The sequence below is a fragment of the Nicotiana sylvestris genome, chromosome 10 (genome assembly GCF_000393655.2).
Source record: "Nicotiana sylvestris chromosome 10, ASM39365v2, whole genome shotgun sequence".
NCBI classification, from domain to species: Eukaryota; Viridiplantae; Streptophyta; class Magnoliopsida; order Solanales; family Solanaceae; genus Nicotiana; species Nicotiana sylvestris.
Window position 1 is genome coordinate 98,706,276 of NC_091066.1, and position 21,912 is coordinate 98,728,187.

The 21,912-nt window shown below is 37.7% G+C and overlaps 1 protein-coding gene across 1 annotated transcript; it reads right to left on the reverse strand.

Annotated features, from left to right (window-relative positions):
• Window positions 1-12,291: 12,291 nt before the first annotated feature.
• On the reverse strand, window positions 12,292-18,356 carry LOC104227797 (N-methylputrescine oxidase 1, peroxisomal). Its single transcript, XM_009780125.2, has 12 exons — window positions 17,822-18,356; window positions 16,051-16,160; window positions 15,657-15,962; window positions 15,459-15,571; window positions 15,035-15,365; window positions 14,739-14,954; window positions 14,411-14,647; window positions 14,065-14,250; window positions 13,831-13,971; window positions 13,468-13,736; window positions 13,294-13,375; window positions 12,292-12,776 (listed from the first exon to the last, which is right to left on the reverse strand). The coding sequence occupies exons 1-12, from the start codon at window positions 18,063-18,065 to the stop codon at window positions 12,639-12,641; spliced, it is 2,373 nt and encodes a 790-aa protein (XP_009778427.1). The 5' UTR covers window positions 18,066-18,356; the 3' UTR covers window positions 12,292-12,638.
• Between the last annotated feature and the right edge of the window lie 3,556 nt (window positions 18,357-21,912).

Sequence of the window (21,912 nt, forward strand, 5' to 3'; positions counted from 1 at the left end):
AAAATGATTTAAAATACATAATTAACAATTTAAAAATACAGGATATAATTTTATGCGTATAAACATAATTAAATCTAAAAAGGGCTAGTATTGCAATTATGTGCAATTTAGCTTTAAAAATACTAAGTATAATTACAAAAATAGTAAAAATTACCTTAGCCATATTTTGGCATAAATATAGAAATCCAATAGGTGAATTCTCAAAATAATAATTTTGGAAATAATTATTGGGGATTTTATGGATAAAAGGGAGAAAATAAATCAATTTAAAATCTTTAAAAATTATGGAAAAATAATAAAACCCTTGGATATGCTTATATATGCATACATATGCTATTTTGAAGGTATTTTGCATACTAAAAATATATAGGGAAAAAATTGGGTATCAACATAGGAAAAAGACTTTGTTCATCACGAAGTACGGTACATACTATTACAATGTAATGCCCTTTGGGCTGAAAAATGCAGGAGCTACGTACCAGTGCCTAGTTAATAAAATGTTTGAGCATCAAATACACAAATCCATGGAATTTTATATTGATGACATGCTAGTTAAGTCCTTGCGCGCATAAGACCATTTGACCCATTTGCAGGAGACATTCGACATCCTCAAAAGCTACAACATGAAGCTAAATCCCAAGAAATGTTCCTTCGGAGTGGGTTCGAGCAAATTTTTAGGTTTCATGGTGTCAAACAGGGGAATCGAGATCAACCCCGACAAAATTAAGGCCATCGAAGAAATTACTGTGGTAAACAATGTGAAGGCAGTACAATGACTGATTGGGCAGATCGCAGCCCTGGCCCGATTCATATCGAGGTCATCAGACATAAGTCACCATTTCTTATCCCTGCTCAAAAAGAAAAACAACTTTGAATGGACTCCGGAATGCCAACACGCCTTAGAGGAGCTGAAGAGATACCTGACTAGACCGCCCTTACTCCACACACCAAAGGAGGATGAAACACTATATTTATACTTGGTCGTATCCGAAATAGCGATAAGTGGTGTGCTGGTTTGAGAAGAACAAGGTGCGCAATTTTCTATTTATTATGTAAGTCGGACCCTGGGAGACGCCGAAACCAGGTATCCGCACCTAGAAAAATTAGCCCGTGCATTAATAAGCGCATCACGAAATTGAAACTGTACTTTCAATGCCATCGTGTTTGTGTTTTAACAACATATCCTATTCGAAGCATATTGCATAAGCCAGAACTATCTAGCCGACTGGCCAAATGGGCCATCGAACTCGGGGGATATGATATCGAGTATCAACCCCGAACAGCCATCAAGTCCCAAATTCTAGCAAACTTCATGGCCGACTTCTCGCCCTCCCTCGTGCCTGAGGTAGAGAAAGAACTCTTACTAAAAATAGGCACATCTTTTGGTGTGTGGACCCTGTCCACTGACGGCGCCTCGAACGTAAGAGGGTCTAGGCTCGGCATAGTTCTGAAGCCGCTCACGGGCGGCATAATCAGGCAATCTATAAAAACTGCAAGGTTGACTATCAATAAAGCCGAATATGAAGCAATGATTGCAGGTCTGGAGTTGGCCAAAGGCCTAGGAGCTGAAGTCATCGAAGCAAGATGTGATTCCCTCCTGGTAGTAAATCAGGTAAATGGGAGCTTCGAGAAGATAGGATGCATAGATACTTAGACACGATTCAAGTCACATTGCACCATTTCAAAGAATGGACTTTGGTCCACATACCTCGAGAGCATAATAGCGAGGTTGATGCCCTTGCAAACCTGGGATCATCTGTCGAAGAAGATGATCTACTCCCCGGGGTCATTGTTCAGCTATTCAAATCGGTAATCGAGGAAGGCCATGTCGAAATCAACTCCACTAGTCTGACATGGGATTGGAGAAATAAATACATCGATTATTTGGAAAGCGGGAAACTGCCCATGGACCCGAAAGAGTCAAGGGCCCTGCGAACCAAAGCAACCCGATTCTCCCTCATGAAAACAGAACTATGTATAGAAGAACATTTAATGAGCCCCTAGAAGTGTGCTTGGGACCAAGGGACACCGATTATGTACTCCGAGAAATCCACGAGGGCACCTGCGAAAATTACTCAGGTGTCGATTCCTTAGTCTGAAAGGTGATAAGAGCAGGCTACTATTGGGACGGCATGGAAAAGGATACCAAAGAATTCGTCCATAAATGCGACAAATGCCAGAGATTTGCCCCGATGATTCACCAACCCGGTGAACAACTGCATTCGATCTTGTCGCCATGGCCATTCATGAAATGGGGGATGGACATCGTCGGGCCTCTACCAACGGCACCAGGTAAAGCTAGATTTATTTTATTTATGATTGACTACTTTTCAAAGTGGGTGGAAGCGCAGGCCTTTGAAAAGATAAGAGAAAAAGAAATCATTACCTTCATCTGGGACCACATCATGTGCCGATTCAGAATCCCTTATGAGATAACATGTGATAATAGGAAGCAGTTCATCGGAAGCAAAGAAACACAGTTCCTCGAGGATCATAAAATCAAAAGAATCATGTCAACACCCTACCATCCGTGTGCTAATGGTCAGGCCAAATCTACAAACAAGACCATCATTCAAAACTTAACGAAGAAGTTTGAAAGTGCTACGGGAAAATGGAGAGAAATATTGCCCGAAGTGCTATGGTCATATCGAACAACCGCAAAATAAAGCACAGGAGAAACACCCTTCTCTCTGGTATATGGTGCCGAGGCTTTGATACCGATAGAAGTCGGGGAGCCGAGTGCCAGATTTCGACACACCACAGAGAGCTCAAACAACAAGGCCATAACTGCGGCCCTCGAACTATTAGATAAAAAGCGAGAAGTTTTACTGGTCCGAATGGCCTCCCAAAAACAAAGGATCTAAATGTATTATAACAGGATAACAAATCTCCGACATTTCGGGGTCGGGGACTTAGTCCTAAGGAAAGTCACCCGAAAACCTATTGAAGGAAAGCTAGGCCAAAACTGGGAAGGACCGTACCGTGTCTTCCCTTCGAGCAATCAGGCCTTCAATTACTTCGAAAAGCTTCAGAAAGAACCGATTAATCAGGCTACCCTCGGCATAAGCAAAAGTGTTTCGATCATATCAGCTCCAAAAAATAGGCTTCGAAACAATTCATCCCTCGAGCGAAACCTCCCGAGGTGCTCATTCATCGTTACATAATGACTCATAATCGAGGTTCTTATCGAGTCATCGAAGAGCCGGGCGAACACAAAACTTCAAAAGGTCTTTAGCTAGGAAAAAATAAAGCTTAAATTAAAAGGTCGTACCGACCCAATGCATAAGAGACACTGACGCCAACTTACATTAAAGGTCGTACCCACCCAATGCGTAAGAGCCACTATCGCTAGCTTGCATTAGATGTCGTACCGATCCAATGCGTAAGAGCCACTGATGTCAGCTTACATTAGAGGTCGTACAGACCCAATGCGTAAGAGCCACTGACGCCAGCTTACATTAGAGGTCATACCGACCCGACGCATAAGAGCCTAAAAGCCAGCTCAAATTTTAAAAACTTAAGGGTCAATGAACTCGAGTCGAAATCTGACTCAAAGACTGAGCCCGAAATAGTCAACTAAAAGCCTAAGGGCAAATGCGTAGGAGCCATTTTTGCCAACCTATACCAAGAGGTCGTACCGACCCAATGCGTAAGAGTCATTGACACCAGCTTAAATTAAAAGGTCACACTGACCCAACGCGTAAGAGCCATTATCGCCAACCTAAAAGAGTCTCAGGACTGAGTAGAAGTCACACCAACCCAACAGCCGGCCCAAAAATTCTCAGGATTGGTTCCAAAACCTAAAGGCCGGTAAGCCGGAGTCAAGAACTCGACTCGGGGACTGGGCCCCGAACGGTTGACCTTCAACCATCACGAATCACTCAGCAATGGCAAAACCCCAAGGGTCTAACCCAAGGTCCAAAATCTCGGACCAATTGTCAAAAAACATCGCGGATTATTCCTATAAGGCAAAGGAAAAAAAGAGAAGTGATGAAAAACGAAAAGCCTTCTATATATATTTACCCACAAGGGTATATTTACAAGGCCTATAAAGACCTTACAAGGGAGAGATCAAATAAAACCCTAAATCTACCATCGGGTCTATGCCTTCGACGGCTCCCACAGTGGTTGTGCCCTGATGTTTCTGGCCACGGCCCCAGAGTCTTCAACAACCTCTTTCCCTACAGGGATTCCACCTTCATTCTCTTCATGTCCTGAGCCACTGCTCGACACACCTTTAGAAGCAAGTAGGGCAGCAACTGTCTTCTTTAAGGTCTTCACCCTCTCAAGCTTGGCAGATAGATTGATGGCCCCCGCATGTATGTCCTCAAGAGTCCGCCTCCTAGATTCTTACCGAGAATGTTCCATGGCTCGGGTCAATTTTAGTTTGGCCCCCTCGGGCACTATCCTAGCTTGAGCATATTACAACGGCATCCTCTTTGTGCAAGGATAAGGCCATCTTTCCCTGGAGGGCATCCCTCTCATAAGCTATCTCACTCACGTGCCGTTTGAGTTCAAGAATTTCGGAGTGTCTGGCTCGGAGCTCCTCCCTCATTAGGAAATTTTTCTTGTCAAACTGCACAAATCAGATCAAAGGTGTCAAAACACTGAAATCTGGTAAACATTCAGACAAAAGCAAACAGAGACTACGTAACCTGCTCAGCGAGATGAGTCTTCTCACGCTCGCTGTGAGTCACCTCAACTAAAAACTGGGCGAATGTTAGATTATAAAGCACCCTGGCCTGGAACCATAAAAGAGGCAAGTTAGAAAGACAAAGATCAGGATGACAGGCAGAATTTACAAGAACTACCTGCTCATAAAGCCTGTCCATCTCACTGAAAATGAGTGAGGCATTGAGCTCAGGGATTTTCTATAGTGCAGCTAGAGGCCTTTCAAACGCATCTTTATCTCCGATGGGTAGCCCTATATCGGAAAGTTCTTTATTCTTAGCATCATACGTTTCCTTAGAAGGTGAGAACGGTCCCGAAGGAGAATCATTCACGACAATAACACCGACGGGATCAATTGGGGCTGTCTCTTGTCGTTGAAGAGCTTCAGAACTGGGTTCCTCCAGACCGCCTACCAAATGTGCCTCAGCTCAAGGAGTATTTTGGCCAGTAGCTAGCTCAGGGACATTACCTAATGCCTCCTTGATGGTCTCTTCATCCCAAGGTTGGACAACGACAGCACCAAGTTCTGACTTAGAGGCCACTGCCTCTACGGTATAAGGGGCGATCAGGTTTTCCCCTCCCTCGGATGCTATCGAGGAATCATTTTTCTCCTCACCCTGAGCTCGAGGACTCCCCGCTACTCCTGGAGTTAAGGTTGATGAGTCAGCCTTAGGTTCTTCCACTTTGATCTTCTTGGATTCCAAAGGCTCAGTCAACGATTCCCATTGTCTTTTCTTCTCTTCATCGGGTCTCGGGGTATTCGCTTCACCAAATTGTGCTCCCTTCATCAGTGGGACCTCCCCCAGATCTGCACAAATGCAAAATGTAAACACAGGGAGTGAGGACGCTATCAGTAGCAGTTCTGTTAAGGGATACAATTACAGTAGAAGTAAAGGCTCATCGTGGTCCTTGTCTTCCCATCGAGCTTGGGACATATCGCGCCACATGCGCTCAACGTATGGGAAAATCAAATCCAGCTGGTTGACCCAGCCCGAGAGGTCCTTAACTACATTAGGGTACACGGCGACGGCTGCATCAGCAGAAAAAGTCAGTTCTTGCGAAGATGTACCCAAAGAGAAGCAAGGGAAGATTTAATTATCATATCTACTTACGTTTCGTGTTCCACTTTTTGGGGAACGACATCCTCTCCGCTGGAATCAGGTCTGAAGTCCTAACTCGGACAAAGCGTCTTATCCATCCTTCGTTCTTAACCTTGTTGGTACAAGCAAAAAGGGCTCTCGAGACTCGACAGTGGAGCTTTATCAGGCCCCCCAAAAGAGTCGGGGGCTATACATTCTGACCAAGTGGTCTAGAGTGAAGGACATCTCCTTAACCATACTCGCATAATGTCTGGTCATGTAACAATACACCAGAATGAAGGACGAATCTGGACAAGGGTTACTCGGTATCGTTCGCAGAAGTCGAGGATCATGGGGTCTATTTGTGGCGAGGATAGCTCCACCGGGCCGAGGGTAAACAGATAAGTGTACACACTAAGGAAGACAACCTTGTATGTCGTTATGTCCTTCTCCCAATAAGGATTTCCACAAGTACTACGTTCCCCCAGTGGTAGTCTGCCTTCACCCTTTCAATGTCTACTATTGAACTAACATACTGGGACACGGATTCGCATCGCCCCGGCTTCGAAGAAGGTTTTTTGGTCTTAAACTCGAAGGTCGTTTCAAAAGCCCCTGGAATGCATTCCCAGCGCAGAGGGGCATTGTTGCTTTACCCTTAGATGATTGCAAGGAAGAAGAAGACGCATCTTCCTGAGGAACAGAGGTGTAAGTTTTCGCCATTCTTGTTAAAAGGTTTCAGAGGAGAAATGAAAATTGCGTTTCAAAAAGAGAACACAAGAGAAAGGTAGGAAGAACTCTTTTGAGGGCTTGACAGTGCAATGGAAAATAAGGAGCAAAAGAAGAAGTATTTATAGGATTCTAACACGAACGTTTGAGCAGGCCAAAGGACAGCCAACCGCTGTAATTAATTCAAGGCTTTTAAGGGTTGTATGAACGCGATCTTTGGGCACCTCATTTTGTCATATCAATCGTTTGACAGGGCGTGACTACCGTCGTGATGGAAGTACCGAAGGGGAAGGAATTCGAGATTGTTTCTTATCATTTAACTCTAAGAAACGCGGGGACTATCTGTATATGGGTGAAATCGGGAAGTCTGATTTCACGATCATTGTGTCTTTTCCTTAGCTTAAAAAAGGCCTCGAAAGCCCGGGGCACAGTTCGAGGTTTCGACCTCGAGGGTTATTCACACCCAATCTCGATATAGCACAAGTCGATAGTTATCATAGATAGGCGGGAAGTTCCCTGGGCACATAGTCCGAACTGACAACATCTACAAGAATAGTACCAATCTGTACCAGACTGCTAGGTAGATGTACCAACTACTTTACTTTGTAATAAATACACATGTACCATGTTGGGATTCCCTCCTTATATATAAAAGGGACCTTTACTATTTTTTGCACATACATAATATCTGATATATTACTCACAACATTCAATACAAGAACATTCTCTTCTCTCTAACTTAAACATATTCTCTTGGTTTCACTACTTACATTTATTGCTTTTATTCATTGTGTTCTATTTATTATTCTTCATTCATTGCTCATTATTAACGATAAAGAGCCTTCATCAAAGCTCTCAATACTATTAGCCCTTCATAATCCATTCATAACTCAGCATCGAGCTCGACCTCGAGGCTCCGTATAGTCAGGCTCGGGGCTCCGATTCTCAGCCGCTCGATTTGCTTGAACATATTATTTTCATGTTATTATCTTATTTTCTAATCTCACGCTAACATTTATTGCCTAACAACTAGCATTAAAATTAATTACATATTTTTAGAACCACAAAATTAAATCTAATTATAATTACCATTTTCAAGGTAAACATATGGATGTCTCATCAATTGGGTGACTATGAACTATTTTTTAAACCTATTCAAATTTTCTGTGATAACTCTAGTACCATATGCCTTTCAAAAAATCATGTGTATCACTCTAGGGCTAATCATATAAACATCAAGCATCACTTCATTAGAGCTCATGTTTTTAAGGGAGATATAGAATTATCTTTTTGAAAGGCATATGGTACTAGAGTTATCACAGAAAATTTGAATAGGTTTATCTTTTTCTGACACTACTAATCAATTAGCAGATTTTTTCACTAAGCCTTTACTTGAAGATAGATTTCGCTCTTTAAGAAAATTACTTGGCATTATTTCCCTTGATCATTAATATTAGGACCTATGTGATAATTTGTAAATCTTATATGCCTGATGTTTAAATCTTGCCTTTTCAAAGCCATTAATATAGCGCATCCAATTTCCTTCTCTTTTCCTCTCTTTTCCCATCAGTTGCAGCTATCAAGAAAGAAAAACCAATCATCACGCATGTTCAACTGACACCCTTTACTTTCTTGTACTCAACTGTCAGAATCCCCTTTTTAATCTCTCAACCACCTCTTTCAATCTCCATCGTTCCCATCGCTCAGAAACCCTTTTAGAAACCTTTCAATCTCTCTCCCAATAGTTTGCTACACTCCAAAAATCCCTCTGCCTCCACTAGGAAAAGTACTCTTTCTAGAGGAAAACCTTTTTCTCAGCCTCGTGAACAAGTAGACCTAGGGTCTGATCACTCAGAAGGTTTTGCCTCTTCTCAGGCAGAACTTTTAGATCACTCTCATCACTTAGGAGAAAAAGCCTTAAGAAAAAGGCCCTTGGAAGACCCACCTGAATCCTTTACACCAAAGAAATCCAAAAATAGATCTTTTAAGTTCCTTAGTGTCTGACCTCAATTTCTGGGATACTCCAAATAGGGATTTCTTCGTTGCTCTGAAAGACAAGCCAACCGCTCATGGTAGAGTAGTCGACCTTGATGACATGGAAGCCCTAAACTATAAGGTAAAGAATCTGTTTGTTTTTCAAGGATGGTCAAAATTCCTTTCATTCCCCCTCCTAAAGTCTATGAACCCTTGGTGAGAATGTTTTATGCTAATTTTCGCTCTAGAAAGTCTGAAAAGTTGGAATTCTTAGTGTTAGGTAAGCGCATTGTTCTTGATTGAGCCATGTTTGACTTAATTTTTCAGTGTAAGTGTTCTGGTTTTCCCATGCTTTTAAAAATTTCTTGGCCTGATGACTTCGAAATCTCCTTTGATCAAGCGAAACGTTGTGTTGCTGAGTGTATATCTGAATCCCTCCCTAACTAGTTAGGTCCAAGTGACGTTAGCTTTGAAACCCGTGTTCAAGTCCACTTGCAACTACTCTGCTTCCTCGTACTGGATCTTTCTCCACCTTCTCTCAACGAGATACCTTTCTTGTTTACTGCCTTGTGACCAAACTAAAGATTAAATTATCCTCCTGGGTCATAAATTTCATGATAGAAAGTGCTGATGATCCCACCAGTTTGCCCTATGGTATGGCCATCACTCACATTCTGGTAGCCCACAATACCTCTATCTCAAAATACCCTTTCGTCTCAGTTTCAAATCCTACAATTCTAGGGCGTTTGCTAGTATGGGATATGTGTGTGTGAAGGGATCCTGGGTTAGAAACAGGAAGCTGAAGTCAAGCATGTTCAACCTGATCCCAAGACCAAAGCCTCTGCTTCCTATCACAGTGTAAGTAATCCTGACCTTGCTGAGAAATTGACTGCCATTGACAACCAGCTGGCTATCATCAAGGATCTCCCTGCTACCACTCAGTCTACTATTGGGGACATACATGCAATCTCCAAAGAGACAGTGTCTGATGTTTCAAAGATAAGGGTTGCAATTCTCAAACTTAGGGAAAATGTAGTAAAGGCATTCAAGAAAGTACACGACGTGATTGATGGGGTGACAGTATTAGCCAAGGCCAGCTTTGAACAGCTGAAGGAGGTGATTTGCAACACCCTTACTTATTTCTTACATTGTTAGTGTGGAAGCTACAAATAAATTTTTTGCGTTTTGCCGTTTTGGATTGGATAACCAGTCATTGGATGATATTTTTGCTATGTTTTGCTATAACTCTACATGCCTATTATTCCTCTTATGTTATAAAGTCTGCCTTAGTATCTAGAATCTTTTTTATCCCCTCTTTGCTGATGTCAAAAAAGGGGAGAAAGGCTATATATATATTTTTGCATGTACATTCATTGTAGGGGGAGTTCACTCATTGAGGGGGAGTCAATTGTAGATCATACAGGAGGAGTCGATTATATTTTATCGCACTCATTGAGGGGGAGTCGACTACAGGGAAGTTAACTAGTGTTTATACATATTATTTTTATCATCATCAAAAAGGGAAAAATTGTTAGATTTTAGTTTTAATTATAAAAAATAATATAATTGCTTTTGGTGTAGGGATTCAAGAAAATCAATCAGAATCGAAGTTCAAAAGGAAGATCATAGATTAACGGAGATAAGCTAAAGGAAGAAATCAATTAGAGATTGACTGAAGCAATCAAGGAGAAGGAATCAGCGTTAAAAAGAGAAGAAGCACTGAAGATCCGGTAAAGATAATCAATCAGAAGCTATTACTGGAACGTCCTAGATTTAAGGGAAACATAATCACTGAGAATCAGGAAATCCGATGGATATCAAGACTTAGAGATGGAAAGCCGTCAAAGTCCACACATCAAGTAAGAGTAACGGCAATTAACCTTACTCTTGGAAAGAATCAATCTGTGATTCCTTTCAAAGATCAAGTCTCTTGGGTTTGCAATCTCTCCAGATTCTAAGGCCTCCTGGAAAGCATATATACGATCGCTCTAGACTTGAAGATATATACTTTGATCGAATCATCTATCCTTTTTTTGTTCTACTCCAAACAAGCATTGTAGTTTCATTAGATCTGTTGTGTAACTAGTGAGAGAAAAATAGATAAACACTGGTGAAGCATTGTATCAAGAAAAGAAGAGAGAGATAAAGAGACTAAGCTATTGGTGTAAAGCTACGCCATTCATTTTGTACTCATGAAATATCGATCACTAAAAGAGAACACCCTTGCAACCCAAGGGGACTAGACTAGGATTCACATTGAATCTGAACCAGTATAAAACTCTTGGTGTCTTTATTTCCTATATTTCATTTCTGCCTTTATTATTATTCCTATTTAAAGTTGACTAATTGGTAAACTAGTCAAATACTTATAAAAGTTATTAAAAACATAAGCAATTCCCCTTCCCCCTCCCCCCCCCCAATTGTACTTTCAAACCAACCTATATGAAGAACTGAAGGACAGAAGGAAAAGTCACACAACTTCATATACAAGTTTCTATATCTTTATAGTTTTTAGAACAACCACTGTGTTCTTGAATTTACAAGTGTCATAAAAGGTAGGAAGAGTTAGAAAACAGTCATGAAGTTGTGTCAAGCATTGAGATCCTTTGTAACTGAACTTCGTTACTGATGAACGAACAAAAACCACAAATAACCCTTGTGACCTAGGGGAACTGGATGTAGATGCCAAAATGGTACTAAACCAATATAAAAATGTTGCGCCTTTGCTGTTTCTTTGTTTCTGCATATTTTGTTTCTACCAATCTCTAAGCTTTAGAGGAAAAGAAGTCGACTATACTCACATTAGTCAACTGATTTTTAATTGGCTAAAATTCACCCTCTTCTCTTGTGCTTCAATTGGTATCAGAGCAAGGTCTCACAGAGTATTGCTTAACTGCAAGTGAGGAAATGATCATGAGATCAAACACAGCTATTGGAGCACTCTTTGAAGAAGGACCCTCTCAAGTAAGATTACCCTACTTTAATGGTCAACACTTTTCACACTGGAAAGTGCGCATGGAAACCTACACAAAATCATATGACATTAAGGTATGACGCGTGATAAAAAATGGAGATCTCCCCGTTCCACCAAGGAAGGATAAGGACAGTGTGGTCCAGGTATCATCCGACCCTCTTGATTTAAACGATTACATTGATGAACAAGCTGCTATCGTTCAAGTGAATGTCGATGCTAAAAATCTTCTGTACATTGCCGAGTGTTTATGTAAAACACTTGTGTTCTTTACTTTTTGCATTATTTATTCTGCAACAGTAGATTAAGGAACGCAGAGTCAGGTCCTTCTATAAATTAGTACACATAAAATTGGGACACCATATAAATTAGCTTCCTCTTGTGTGGTTTTCAAGTATAAAACATTGTATGGATATCAAACATCTAAAGATCCTCCTGACCAGTTCAAATGTTCAACAAATCACAAGAGTCCTTACTATTGTCCTTTGAACTATAGTAAGCAATCTAAATCATAGGTAATATTGCAATTCTTAAGTGTCCTTTAACTTTTTGTTTTATGATAATCATTCTGCTATTTTGACAAACCACTATTTGGTTAACTAACACTACTTTTGGTTCACTCCATGAGATATAGCACCATGTATGTAAACGAAAAATTGTAGCATCTTTTTGAAAAACCACTATTTCTTCAACTTTATGCATTTTTTTAGATGCATAGATTTCATATTCTAACTAAGGGAGTGTATTGATATGAAACTGCAGGGAAATGCTCGACTCTGTGAAGGAAAATTTTGTATAACGTATCCAATTTGATTTTTTTTTTAACCTTAATCGCTTCTGTTCTCCTACCAGACTAAGTTTACAGAACTGTGTTCAAGGCAGTCATTAAGAAAAAAGGCATGAAACATGGATATGTTTGCTGGTCTTGGAACACAGTACAAATAGCCAGGATTTGTGAAATAGACTATAGTACAAAATGAAATGCAAAGACCGAGAGTTACCAAAGATCGACATTTATGAGTTTTTCCCTATAACATGCTTTATTCAAGATCAATACACAAAGGGACTTGCTTTGCTTAAACGTGCCATATATGCGACTAGTCAAAACCATGTTCCTGAACCAACTAATTCAATACTCTATCAAAAGAAAAATGAAGTTTGGTATCCGTAGGTAAATAGGCGATCGAGGAGGACTCATGTTAGGATAAACGAAACATTCAAAGCTTGGCCAGCAAGCTAGTGGCAGTGGACTTTGCTACACTAGTTTCAGTAACATCACTGTCTCTGCTTTCTGAGTCGCATGCAAAGGGCGGAGGGACATCAACAGCCGGAGAGCAGTTAAAGTATCCATGTGGCTGCAACAACAAACAGAAAAAACATTAACCAAACTGGAAAGACAAGAACAAATTCAGAATGAGAGTATCACTGCATAGATTGTATTTGAGTTGGATAAGGTCTTCCCTAGATTGGGACCATCAACTTATGCAGGTTGGCACAAGTGATGCAATTCAAGTAGTACAACAACAACAACAACAACAAAAAAAGCATGTGAATTCCCACAAGTGGGGTTTGGAGAGGTTAGTGTATACGCCTCTATCTTGGGAAGGCAGAGAAGCTGTTTTCGATAGACCGGCTAAAGTAAGTGATGTAATTCTAAGATCATTTCATGCAATATTTACTATTTGTTGATTCAGTGAATGAGCATTCTTTCAAATTGCTTTTTCTTTTAAGAGCTCTTACAGGAATATCTTGCATAATTCTTTCTCCTTTAATCTTTTGTGCTATTCCAGTATTGAGTTCTAATCAACTAAATCACTGAGATGTTTAAGATGGGAAATAAACAGTAAAAGCTAACATAGCATTGCCAAGTACCTGTAGCACAAAACCAATGTGTTCTACTGGCATAACAGGCCAGTCTTCCAACCGAGGAACATGTGTGATTCCAAAAATATACCTACAATAAACGGTGCTGGTCAGAACTTTTTTCAATATCCCAAACACTACCATTGCAGTAAGATAGTTTTGATTGTTGTCTAGAGAACTAACCAGAGAACAATATCACTTTCTTCCAGAGGCCGGTCTTGCTTGACCCAAGAAGCTAATCCCTCGCCAACACGGGGATTTTGATTAGGGAACTCTCCTCCTGGAAAATCTTCTCCAGGTGCATATTGTGTAACCCATAGATTGTGCTTCAGAAATGCAGCTCTTCTCAAAAATTTCGCCTCAGGACCAGCCAGTGGCAAACAGTTTGGACCAGGTACCAGCTTGTACCCTGTTAGCTGTCCTGTTCTATTTACTGTTCTTGTGTTCCTAACCTACAAATTCAGATAGTTCATAGTCAAATTTATGTAGCATGCACTGGTCATAGTGAGATAAAATAAATAAAGTTACTCAGGTGTGGATCCTTACAATCCAATGACGAGCAGAGAATGGATCACAATCACGCATTGCTTGCAATTCAGACCTAAGCAATGTTTCTTCAGCATAGAATGCATTATTATGAACATTTTCCTTGCCAGGTTCTTCAACTTTGACATTTACTTCAACAACCTGGAAAAAAAGGAATTGTGTAATTCCAAAAATTCATCATACCAGTTACTATTATGAAAACTGAAGTTTACTATAAATAGTCATAGTAGTTACCTGATTGTGTGCTTCTCCTGGCTTACAATCAACTGCCATATTCATTCGTGCAACAAAGAAGTGTTGATGAACTGGTGCATACAAACCTGGTAAAATTGTGGTACCATATTTGCGATATTCTCCAGGTTGCAATGCTCCCAAACTAAGAATTCCAGTGAGTTTGACTTCCGCTTCAATTTTTCCATCCTGCAATTGCATATAAAATGGTGACTGAATCAAAGACAGTTATGATCAGCAAACTCTTCGTTCCAAATGCAAACTTGTAACTATATTTCATTATCACCAGTCACTAGTAGGGAGAGCTAATACCTAGTTTATATATTCCATGTAAAACACATTAACTTACCTGGTAGAAATGCCAGTAGAATGCATATTCATAATTGGCCACTGTACAAACAAAAGACACTGTTAGTCGCCTAGACCGTCTAACTTCAGCAAGGCCAGTTCTCCAATCTTGATGCTTCCAAAGCATTCCGTGATCTTCTTCATGCAAGCATACACAATTTTCAGTCGTTTCAACTCCTCCGGTAAAGTTTGTGAAATGGGCATCAAAGTACTTTATGTACCCTAAACAATCACATCCCTGCAGTAACGATTTTGTTCTACGTTAGCGATTAAAGTTAAAGAGCATTCAGACCTATGTGCAATGTTTAGATCATAGCATAGTAACTGACCCTCTTCAGTGAATGAGCATTCTTTCCAAGGCCATCTTCTCCTGCATCAAATGCATTCTTCCTATAATGTGGATCATTTGGATCTCCATAGGGGACAACCATCTCTACAAAACTCAACCTATGTGCTATTGGTCTACGACCTCTGCTACCATCAAGATACGCCACAGAGTGTATAACTAAACCCTCTCTAGGGGTGAAACCAATCCGAAAGTTCCACTGTCACGCAGGAAGTGAACAATGTCAATGTGTTATATAAAGACAAAGAAAGCAATTCAAGACTGAGAAAATGAGAATACCTTCTGCCACTCTACGTAGTTTCCACTGATACGAAAGCTTGGACCCTCAGGCTGAATAATATGTAGGGGTTTCACATCACTTCGATCAACCCCTCCTCTTGTCTCACCAGCAGTGTAGTTCCTCAGTGGGTCAACTGGAGGTAACGGTACAAGTTTTCGGTCTTCAAATTCTATAATCTTCATGTTTTGTACATCAACAAGCACATATATTCCTTCAACTGGTCTTGCATATCCATTTTCCATTGGGCAGTCACTCTCTGTCCTGCAGAATACAAGTGGTTTCGCGAGCCTGCGGCTAGGAGCATCAGCCTCACTATGATAACCAACACACCTGTAGGAAATTAAAGTGCATTCAGGTCAAAACAGAACGGCATTTCTCAATAGAGAAGAAATGGGAAGACTGGTGAAGAAGATTCTAACGAACCAAGGGTCAACCATCACAAGATCCAAGTCATCAATACCCCTTCTCCTCATTGCGTCTCGAAAGGGAGGATAACTTTTCACCACAGCTTCACATTCAGCATACTCTTGAGCATCCTACAATAAAAATTAAAAAAAAAATTAATATAAGGATCATAACAAACACACAGCAGCTAAACGTGAGTAATAAGTGCGTGCATACTATGGGTGGCTGAACATCAGGGACAACATTGGATGCGATGACTTTTCCCCTGTGATGTCCACCTCGAGCAGCAGCATGTACTTCGTTTAGCTCAACAATCCAAATGCTTGTCTCATTTGTTTTCTTATTGTAAACAATAAGCCTAGCTCTCCTTGGAGGAAGCTTAGTAGGAATCTGAGATCCTCCTTTGGTTCTCGGCATCAATGATGACTGAAAAGGTGGGAAGAAATATGCATCTGCCAATGCAACTACACTTTTATCTGGTTCTACCAGAACCACCTCAATAAATCGCATCCCATCTCTGACCTGAAATTTTTTTAAAATAAATATATATTGTAAATGACAGAGTGGTCTTGTTGCCGCACACAAGTGATGTACAAAAGGGAATAAGAACCTCAGGTGTTTCACCGGCAGCTCTAACAGTTGCCACAGCCACTGAGATCTCAGCAGCAGATAAAGGGTCCAAAGGATGGCAGGTTTGAGCCCTTGTCATGATTTGGATACCTGCACCATATATAAACATTAATATGAATCTTCAAACAAACTTCGCAATGGTAAGTGTAGGACCAGTGGTATATAGGAAATCATACATACACTTCTATATGTATTCGCATCAATTCAGGGTATCTTAAACTTAAGGAAAGCTCAAAAGCATATTAAAGTACTAATTTATTTAAGTTGTGTGCAATGACAATGTTAAAAGTGTTTTACGCAAATTTTAACCATTTTATCACATTACCAATTAATGTTTGTCAAAAAATTTACTTGTAATTACTTACTCTCTCTGTCCCAATTTATTTAATGCATTTTGAGAGTAAAACGAGTTTTTCTGACCACCGTTTTTTTCATATGCCTTTTAAATATTTTCAATTGTTAATTATTGTGACTTACTATGAGGGGTTGCTCTGATGGTAAGCATTCTTCACTTTCAACCAAGAGGTTGTGAGTTCGAGTCTCCCCAAGAGCAAGGTGGAAAGTTCTTGGAGGTAAGGATGCCGAGGGTCTATTTGGAAACAGTCTCTCTACCCAGGGTAGGGGTAAGGTCTGCCCCACTAAGTGGGATTATACTGGGTTGTTGTTGTTGTTGTACTATGAAGATTCAAATATGTAAATTTTATTTAAAAGAAAACATACAAAATTTTATGTCCGAATTTACGATCAATATTAAGAAGTTTGATTCTCGAAATTTAAGTTGGGATCACTTTAAACTCTTAAATTATTTATTTCAGGTATCCTACCTAGATCCGTAGTTTTAAAACGGTAGAAATGCTATGCACATCAACTCATAGGTTTCTTGTGCAACCAATCATTCCACAACTCAAAGGATCAGAAATTAAAGAAAAACATGAAACTAATTAAGCACTACATTCAAACGGCACATATATCAAGATCTCAAGATTCAAGATCTAATTAAATTAAATAAATCATCCACCTTCATCTTATAATATTTAGTTAATCGCTCACGGACCCTTAAAGCAGGTACTATTGCCTTAGCTGCGGTTCTAATTAAGCTGAATATTTTTTTTTGTATGCATTCGTAACAACTATGATTATCATAAACATAATAAATAAAAGATAGAGGCACCGAATTCTTTAAGGATAACTATATACTACATATATACACATGCGTACAAAAAACATGCATGAACCGAGAAAATTATTCTCTGAAGCCTGAAGGAAAAGAGTTAAATTTAAGAAACTAGTATTAGTTCATAATTTTAACTTCAATGTGTAAAAGAATTTTTACATCAACAATAACTACATGAAAATAAGACAGTTTCATGAGACAAATTACTTGCTACAAGTAATTAAACTTATAAGGATAATGTAAAAATTCTTTACAAGCATAGATATATATAGGCCTTTCGGTTGGTACATATTATTTCCTCCATTTTAATTTAAGTGTATTATTCTCCTTTTTAGTCCGTTTAAAAAGAATATCTCTTTCTATATGTTAATTAATTGCTTTTTAATTCCAACTTTTCACATTACATATTTAAGCCACAAGATTCAAGGACATTTTGGTATATTATACACATATTCTTAATTTAAGAGCACAAAATTTAAAAGTCATTCTCTACTTTGTTAAAGTTCGTGCCCACTCAAATGAAGACACATAAATTAGAACGGATGGAATAATTATGTAGCAGCATGGTATTAATTACCTTTGGTAGAGGTATTGGTGGAAAGAGGTTCAGTGGTTGGCAATGACGCTAGAGCTGATGAGGCCGTCTTTTTCTGCTTCTCGTCGACGGAGGGGATGTTGGTCCAATTCTGCAGGCCGTCACCCACGACTGCAATGGCCGCTGTTGCCTCACGACGGAGGATAGAAGTGGAAGGACAGCAAGAAGCAGTCGAAGAAGAAGGAGAAGGAGAAGGTGCCGTCACTTTCTGTTTAGTAGTGGCCATTATATTGTGAGTACTGCTTAGCTAGGAAGAAAGCTGCGATGAGAACCCCAACAGTGACTATTAGAGGCTACTGACATATACTGTGATTATAACATAATCACTTTCAGCGTTTCTTCAAATTATGTCTCTCTGTATATAGTTTCTTGACTGTACTGTTTGTACGTTTGTGACTCTTGGAACTCCTCTCGGTTTTAAGATTTATAGAGATGAAGGATGGATCTAGTGACCAGAGAGAGATTTTTTTTCTTCCTATTGCACTGATAAAGATGGTGGTGTTATATGGAAGCCTGACACAGTATTGTTCGTCTTAGCGAATTTAAATTATGTATGCTGTAAAAATAATGTCAGGTAAGGTAACATGTCACTTATTTTATTTTTTACGTATCAATTAACACTACTATATTTTTTTTAAGTAATTTGATACTCCTTCACTTTCAATTTATATGACACCAAATTTAAAAAAAGATTTTTAAAATAGCAAAACTTAAAGTTACACTACTAGAATTCCGGAAAAAGCGATCAAACTTTAGCGACCAAAGTTGGTCGCTAAATTGGCGAAAATAATAAAATAATTATTTGATATAGATTAGCGACCAAGGTTGGTCGCTACTTTTGGTCGCTAATTTCGTCAAAATATTGACCGGACTGGTCAGACTTACTTGGTCAAAGATATTCTGAGATTAGCGACCAACGTTGATCGCCACAGGGGGACTCAATTATAAAATATAATAATTATAATATTATTTTAAAAAATTATAAAATATAAATAAATTTAATTTAAAATTAGCGACCAACGTTGGTCGCTAATTAAGGGGTAAGCAGATAGCGACCAACTTTGGTCGCCAAAAATGGGACCCAGTTATAAATTTTAATAATTATATTTTTATTTAAAAAATTATAAAATATAAAAAAATATAATTCAAATTTAGCGACCAAAGTTGGTCGCTTAAAAAATAGAGACCAAATTTGGTCGCTAATCTGGGACCCAGTTCTAATGTTTAACAATTATATTATTATTTTAAATATTATATAAAATATAAATAAATCTGATTTAAATTTAGCGACCAACTTTGGTCGCTAATTTAAATTTATGTATATTTAGCGACCAAAGTTGGTCTCTTTTCAGGTCAACAATGGTCAAAATTAAAAATCACTTTTGTATATATATATATATATATATATATTAACAATGAATTAAAACGTCTCAACTTATATCAATTAATATATGTATATATTAGCTAATGCACTAATATATAGCTAATGCACTAATACTTAGTGCATAGTATATTATAGTATATATATACTAAGTGTATAATATAGTGTATTATATAATACACTATACTATATATATAGTATAGTGTATTATTTATCAAGGTATATTCGATATATATAGTATAGTATAGTATATAGTATATAAGCTATATATATATATATATATATATATAAGAATATGAAGCGCTCGGAACACAGGGACGGGTTCTTTTAGGTATTGATACACTTGTAAATTGATTCATCGACTTATAACCTACTCATATGCATGTATATATATTAACAATAAATTAAAACATCTCGACTTATATCAATTAATATATATATATATATATATATATATATATATATATATATGTATGTATATATATATATATATATATATATGAATTAAAAGTAATTTAATTTTTTTTTAGAAACAACGACCAACTTTGATCGCTATTTTGGTCAAAAAGTCAAAATTTATTTAGCTACCAAATTAGCGACCAAAGTTGTTCGCTATTTTTAATTCCAGTGTCAAAACCGGTTTTCCCCTCCCATTCTTTCAAAAAATTTCCCCAAAATCTCTCTTTTCTCTCTCACACTCAAACCCCCCCCCCCTCTGACTCCCAGCAGCAGCGACGCCACCGACGACCACCGACGGCAGCAGCTCCATGCCGGCGACCTCCATTCCCAAGGGAGGTTTCTCTCTCCTTTCTTTGTTTTTTTCGAAATACACTGATTTTGTTTAATTTCTCCATGTTATGGTTCAAAGTTATATATTATTTGTTCAACCATGTTAGGGTTCAAAGTTAATTTCTCAATGTTAGGGTTCAAAGTTAGCTCAACCATGTTAGGGTTCAAAGTTATATATTATTTGCAATTTTTAGGGTTCTTATTAATACATTTAGTCAAAAATATTAAGTTGTACCTATTAATTTGAGGAAGAAATTGTTTGAAGAGAAGAAACCCTAAGAGTTGCACCTTTAAGATTATGTATTGGAATTTTAGTTTATAAATTGAAATTTTAGGATTTGACTTGAACTTTTGTGGATATGAGTTGAACCTTTAGGATATGAATTAAAATTTTGGTTTATGCATTGGAATTTTAGTTTATAAATTGAAATTTTAGGATTTGACTTGAACTTTTGTGGATATGAGTTGAACCTTTAGGATATGAATTAAAATTTTGGTCTATGTATTGGAATTTTAGTTTATAAATTGAAATTTTAGGATTTGACTTGAACTTTTGTGGATATGAGTTGAACCTTTAAGATATGAATTGAAATTTTGGTTTTTGTATTGGAATTTTAGTTTATAAAATTAATATTTTAGGATTTGACTTGAACTTTTGTGGATATGAGTTGAACCTTTAGGATATGAATTGAAATTTTGGTTTATGTATTGGAATTTTAGTTTATAAATTGAAATTTTAGGATTTGACTTGAACTTTTGTGGATATGAGTTGAACCTTTAGGATATGAATTGAAATTTTGGTTTATGTATTGGAATTTTAGTTTATAAATTGAAATTTTAGGATATGACTTGAACTTTTGTGGATATGAGTTGAACCTTTAGGATATGAATTGAAATTTTGGTTTATGTATTGGAATTTTAGTTTATAAATTGAAATTTTAGGATATGACTTGAACTTTTGTGGATATGAGTTGAACCTTTAGGATATGAATTGAAATTTTGGTTTATGTATTGGAATTTTAGTTTATAAATTGAAATTTTAGGATATGACTTGAACTTTTGTGGATATGAGTTGAACCTTTAGGATATGAATTGAAATTTTGGTTTATGTATTGGAATTTTAGTTTATAAATTGAAATTTTAGGATTGGACTTGAACTTTTGTGGATATGAGTTGAACCTTTAGGATATGAATGGAAATTTTGGTTTATGTATTGGAATTTTAGTTTATAAATTGAATTTTTAGGATATGACTTGAACTTTTGTGGATATGAGTTGAACCTTTAGGATATGAATTGAAATTTTGGTTTATGTATTGGAATATTAGTTTATAAATTAAAATTTTAGGATTTGCCTTGAACTTTTGTGGATATGAGTTAAACCTTTAGGATATGAATTGAAATTTTGGTTTATGTATTGGAATTTTAGTTTATAAATCGAAATTTTAGGATATGACTTGAACTTTTGTGGATATGAGTTGAACCTTTAGGATATGAATTGAAATTTTGGTTTATGTATTGGAATTTTAGTTTATAAATTAAAATTTTAGGATATGACTTGAACTTTTGTGGATATGAGTTGAACCTTTAGGATATGAATTGAAATTTTGGTTTATGTATTGGAATTTTAGTTTATAAATTGAAATTTTAGGATTTGACTTGAACTTTTGTGGATATGAGTTGAACCTTTAGGATATGAATTGAAATTTTGGTTTATGTATTGGAATTTTAGTTTATAAATTAAAATTTTAGGATATGACTTGAACTTTTGTGGATATTTGTTGAACCTTTAGGATATGAATTGAAATTTTGGTTTATGTATTGGAATTTTAGTTTATAAATTGAAATTTTAGGATTGGACTTGAACTTTTGTGGATATGAGTTGAACCTTCAGGATATGAATGG

What these genes read in the sequence shown, in the direction of transcription:
- LOC104227797 (XM_009780125.2), bottom strand. Translation starts at nt 18,065, where the DNA reads ATGGCCACTACTAAACAGAAAGTGACGGCACCTTCTCCTTCTCCTTCT. An exon ending in TCTACTGGCATTTCTACCAG is followed by an intron (nt 14,251 to 14,410) that starts GTAAGTTAATGT and finishes ATGCAATTGCAG; the next exon opens with GATGGAAAAATTGAAGCGGA. An exon ending in GAAAGTGATATTGTTCTCTG is followed by an intron (nt 13,376 to 13,467) that starts GTTAGTTCTCTA and finishes CGTTTATTGTAG; the next exon opens with GTATATTTTTGGAATCACAC.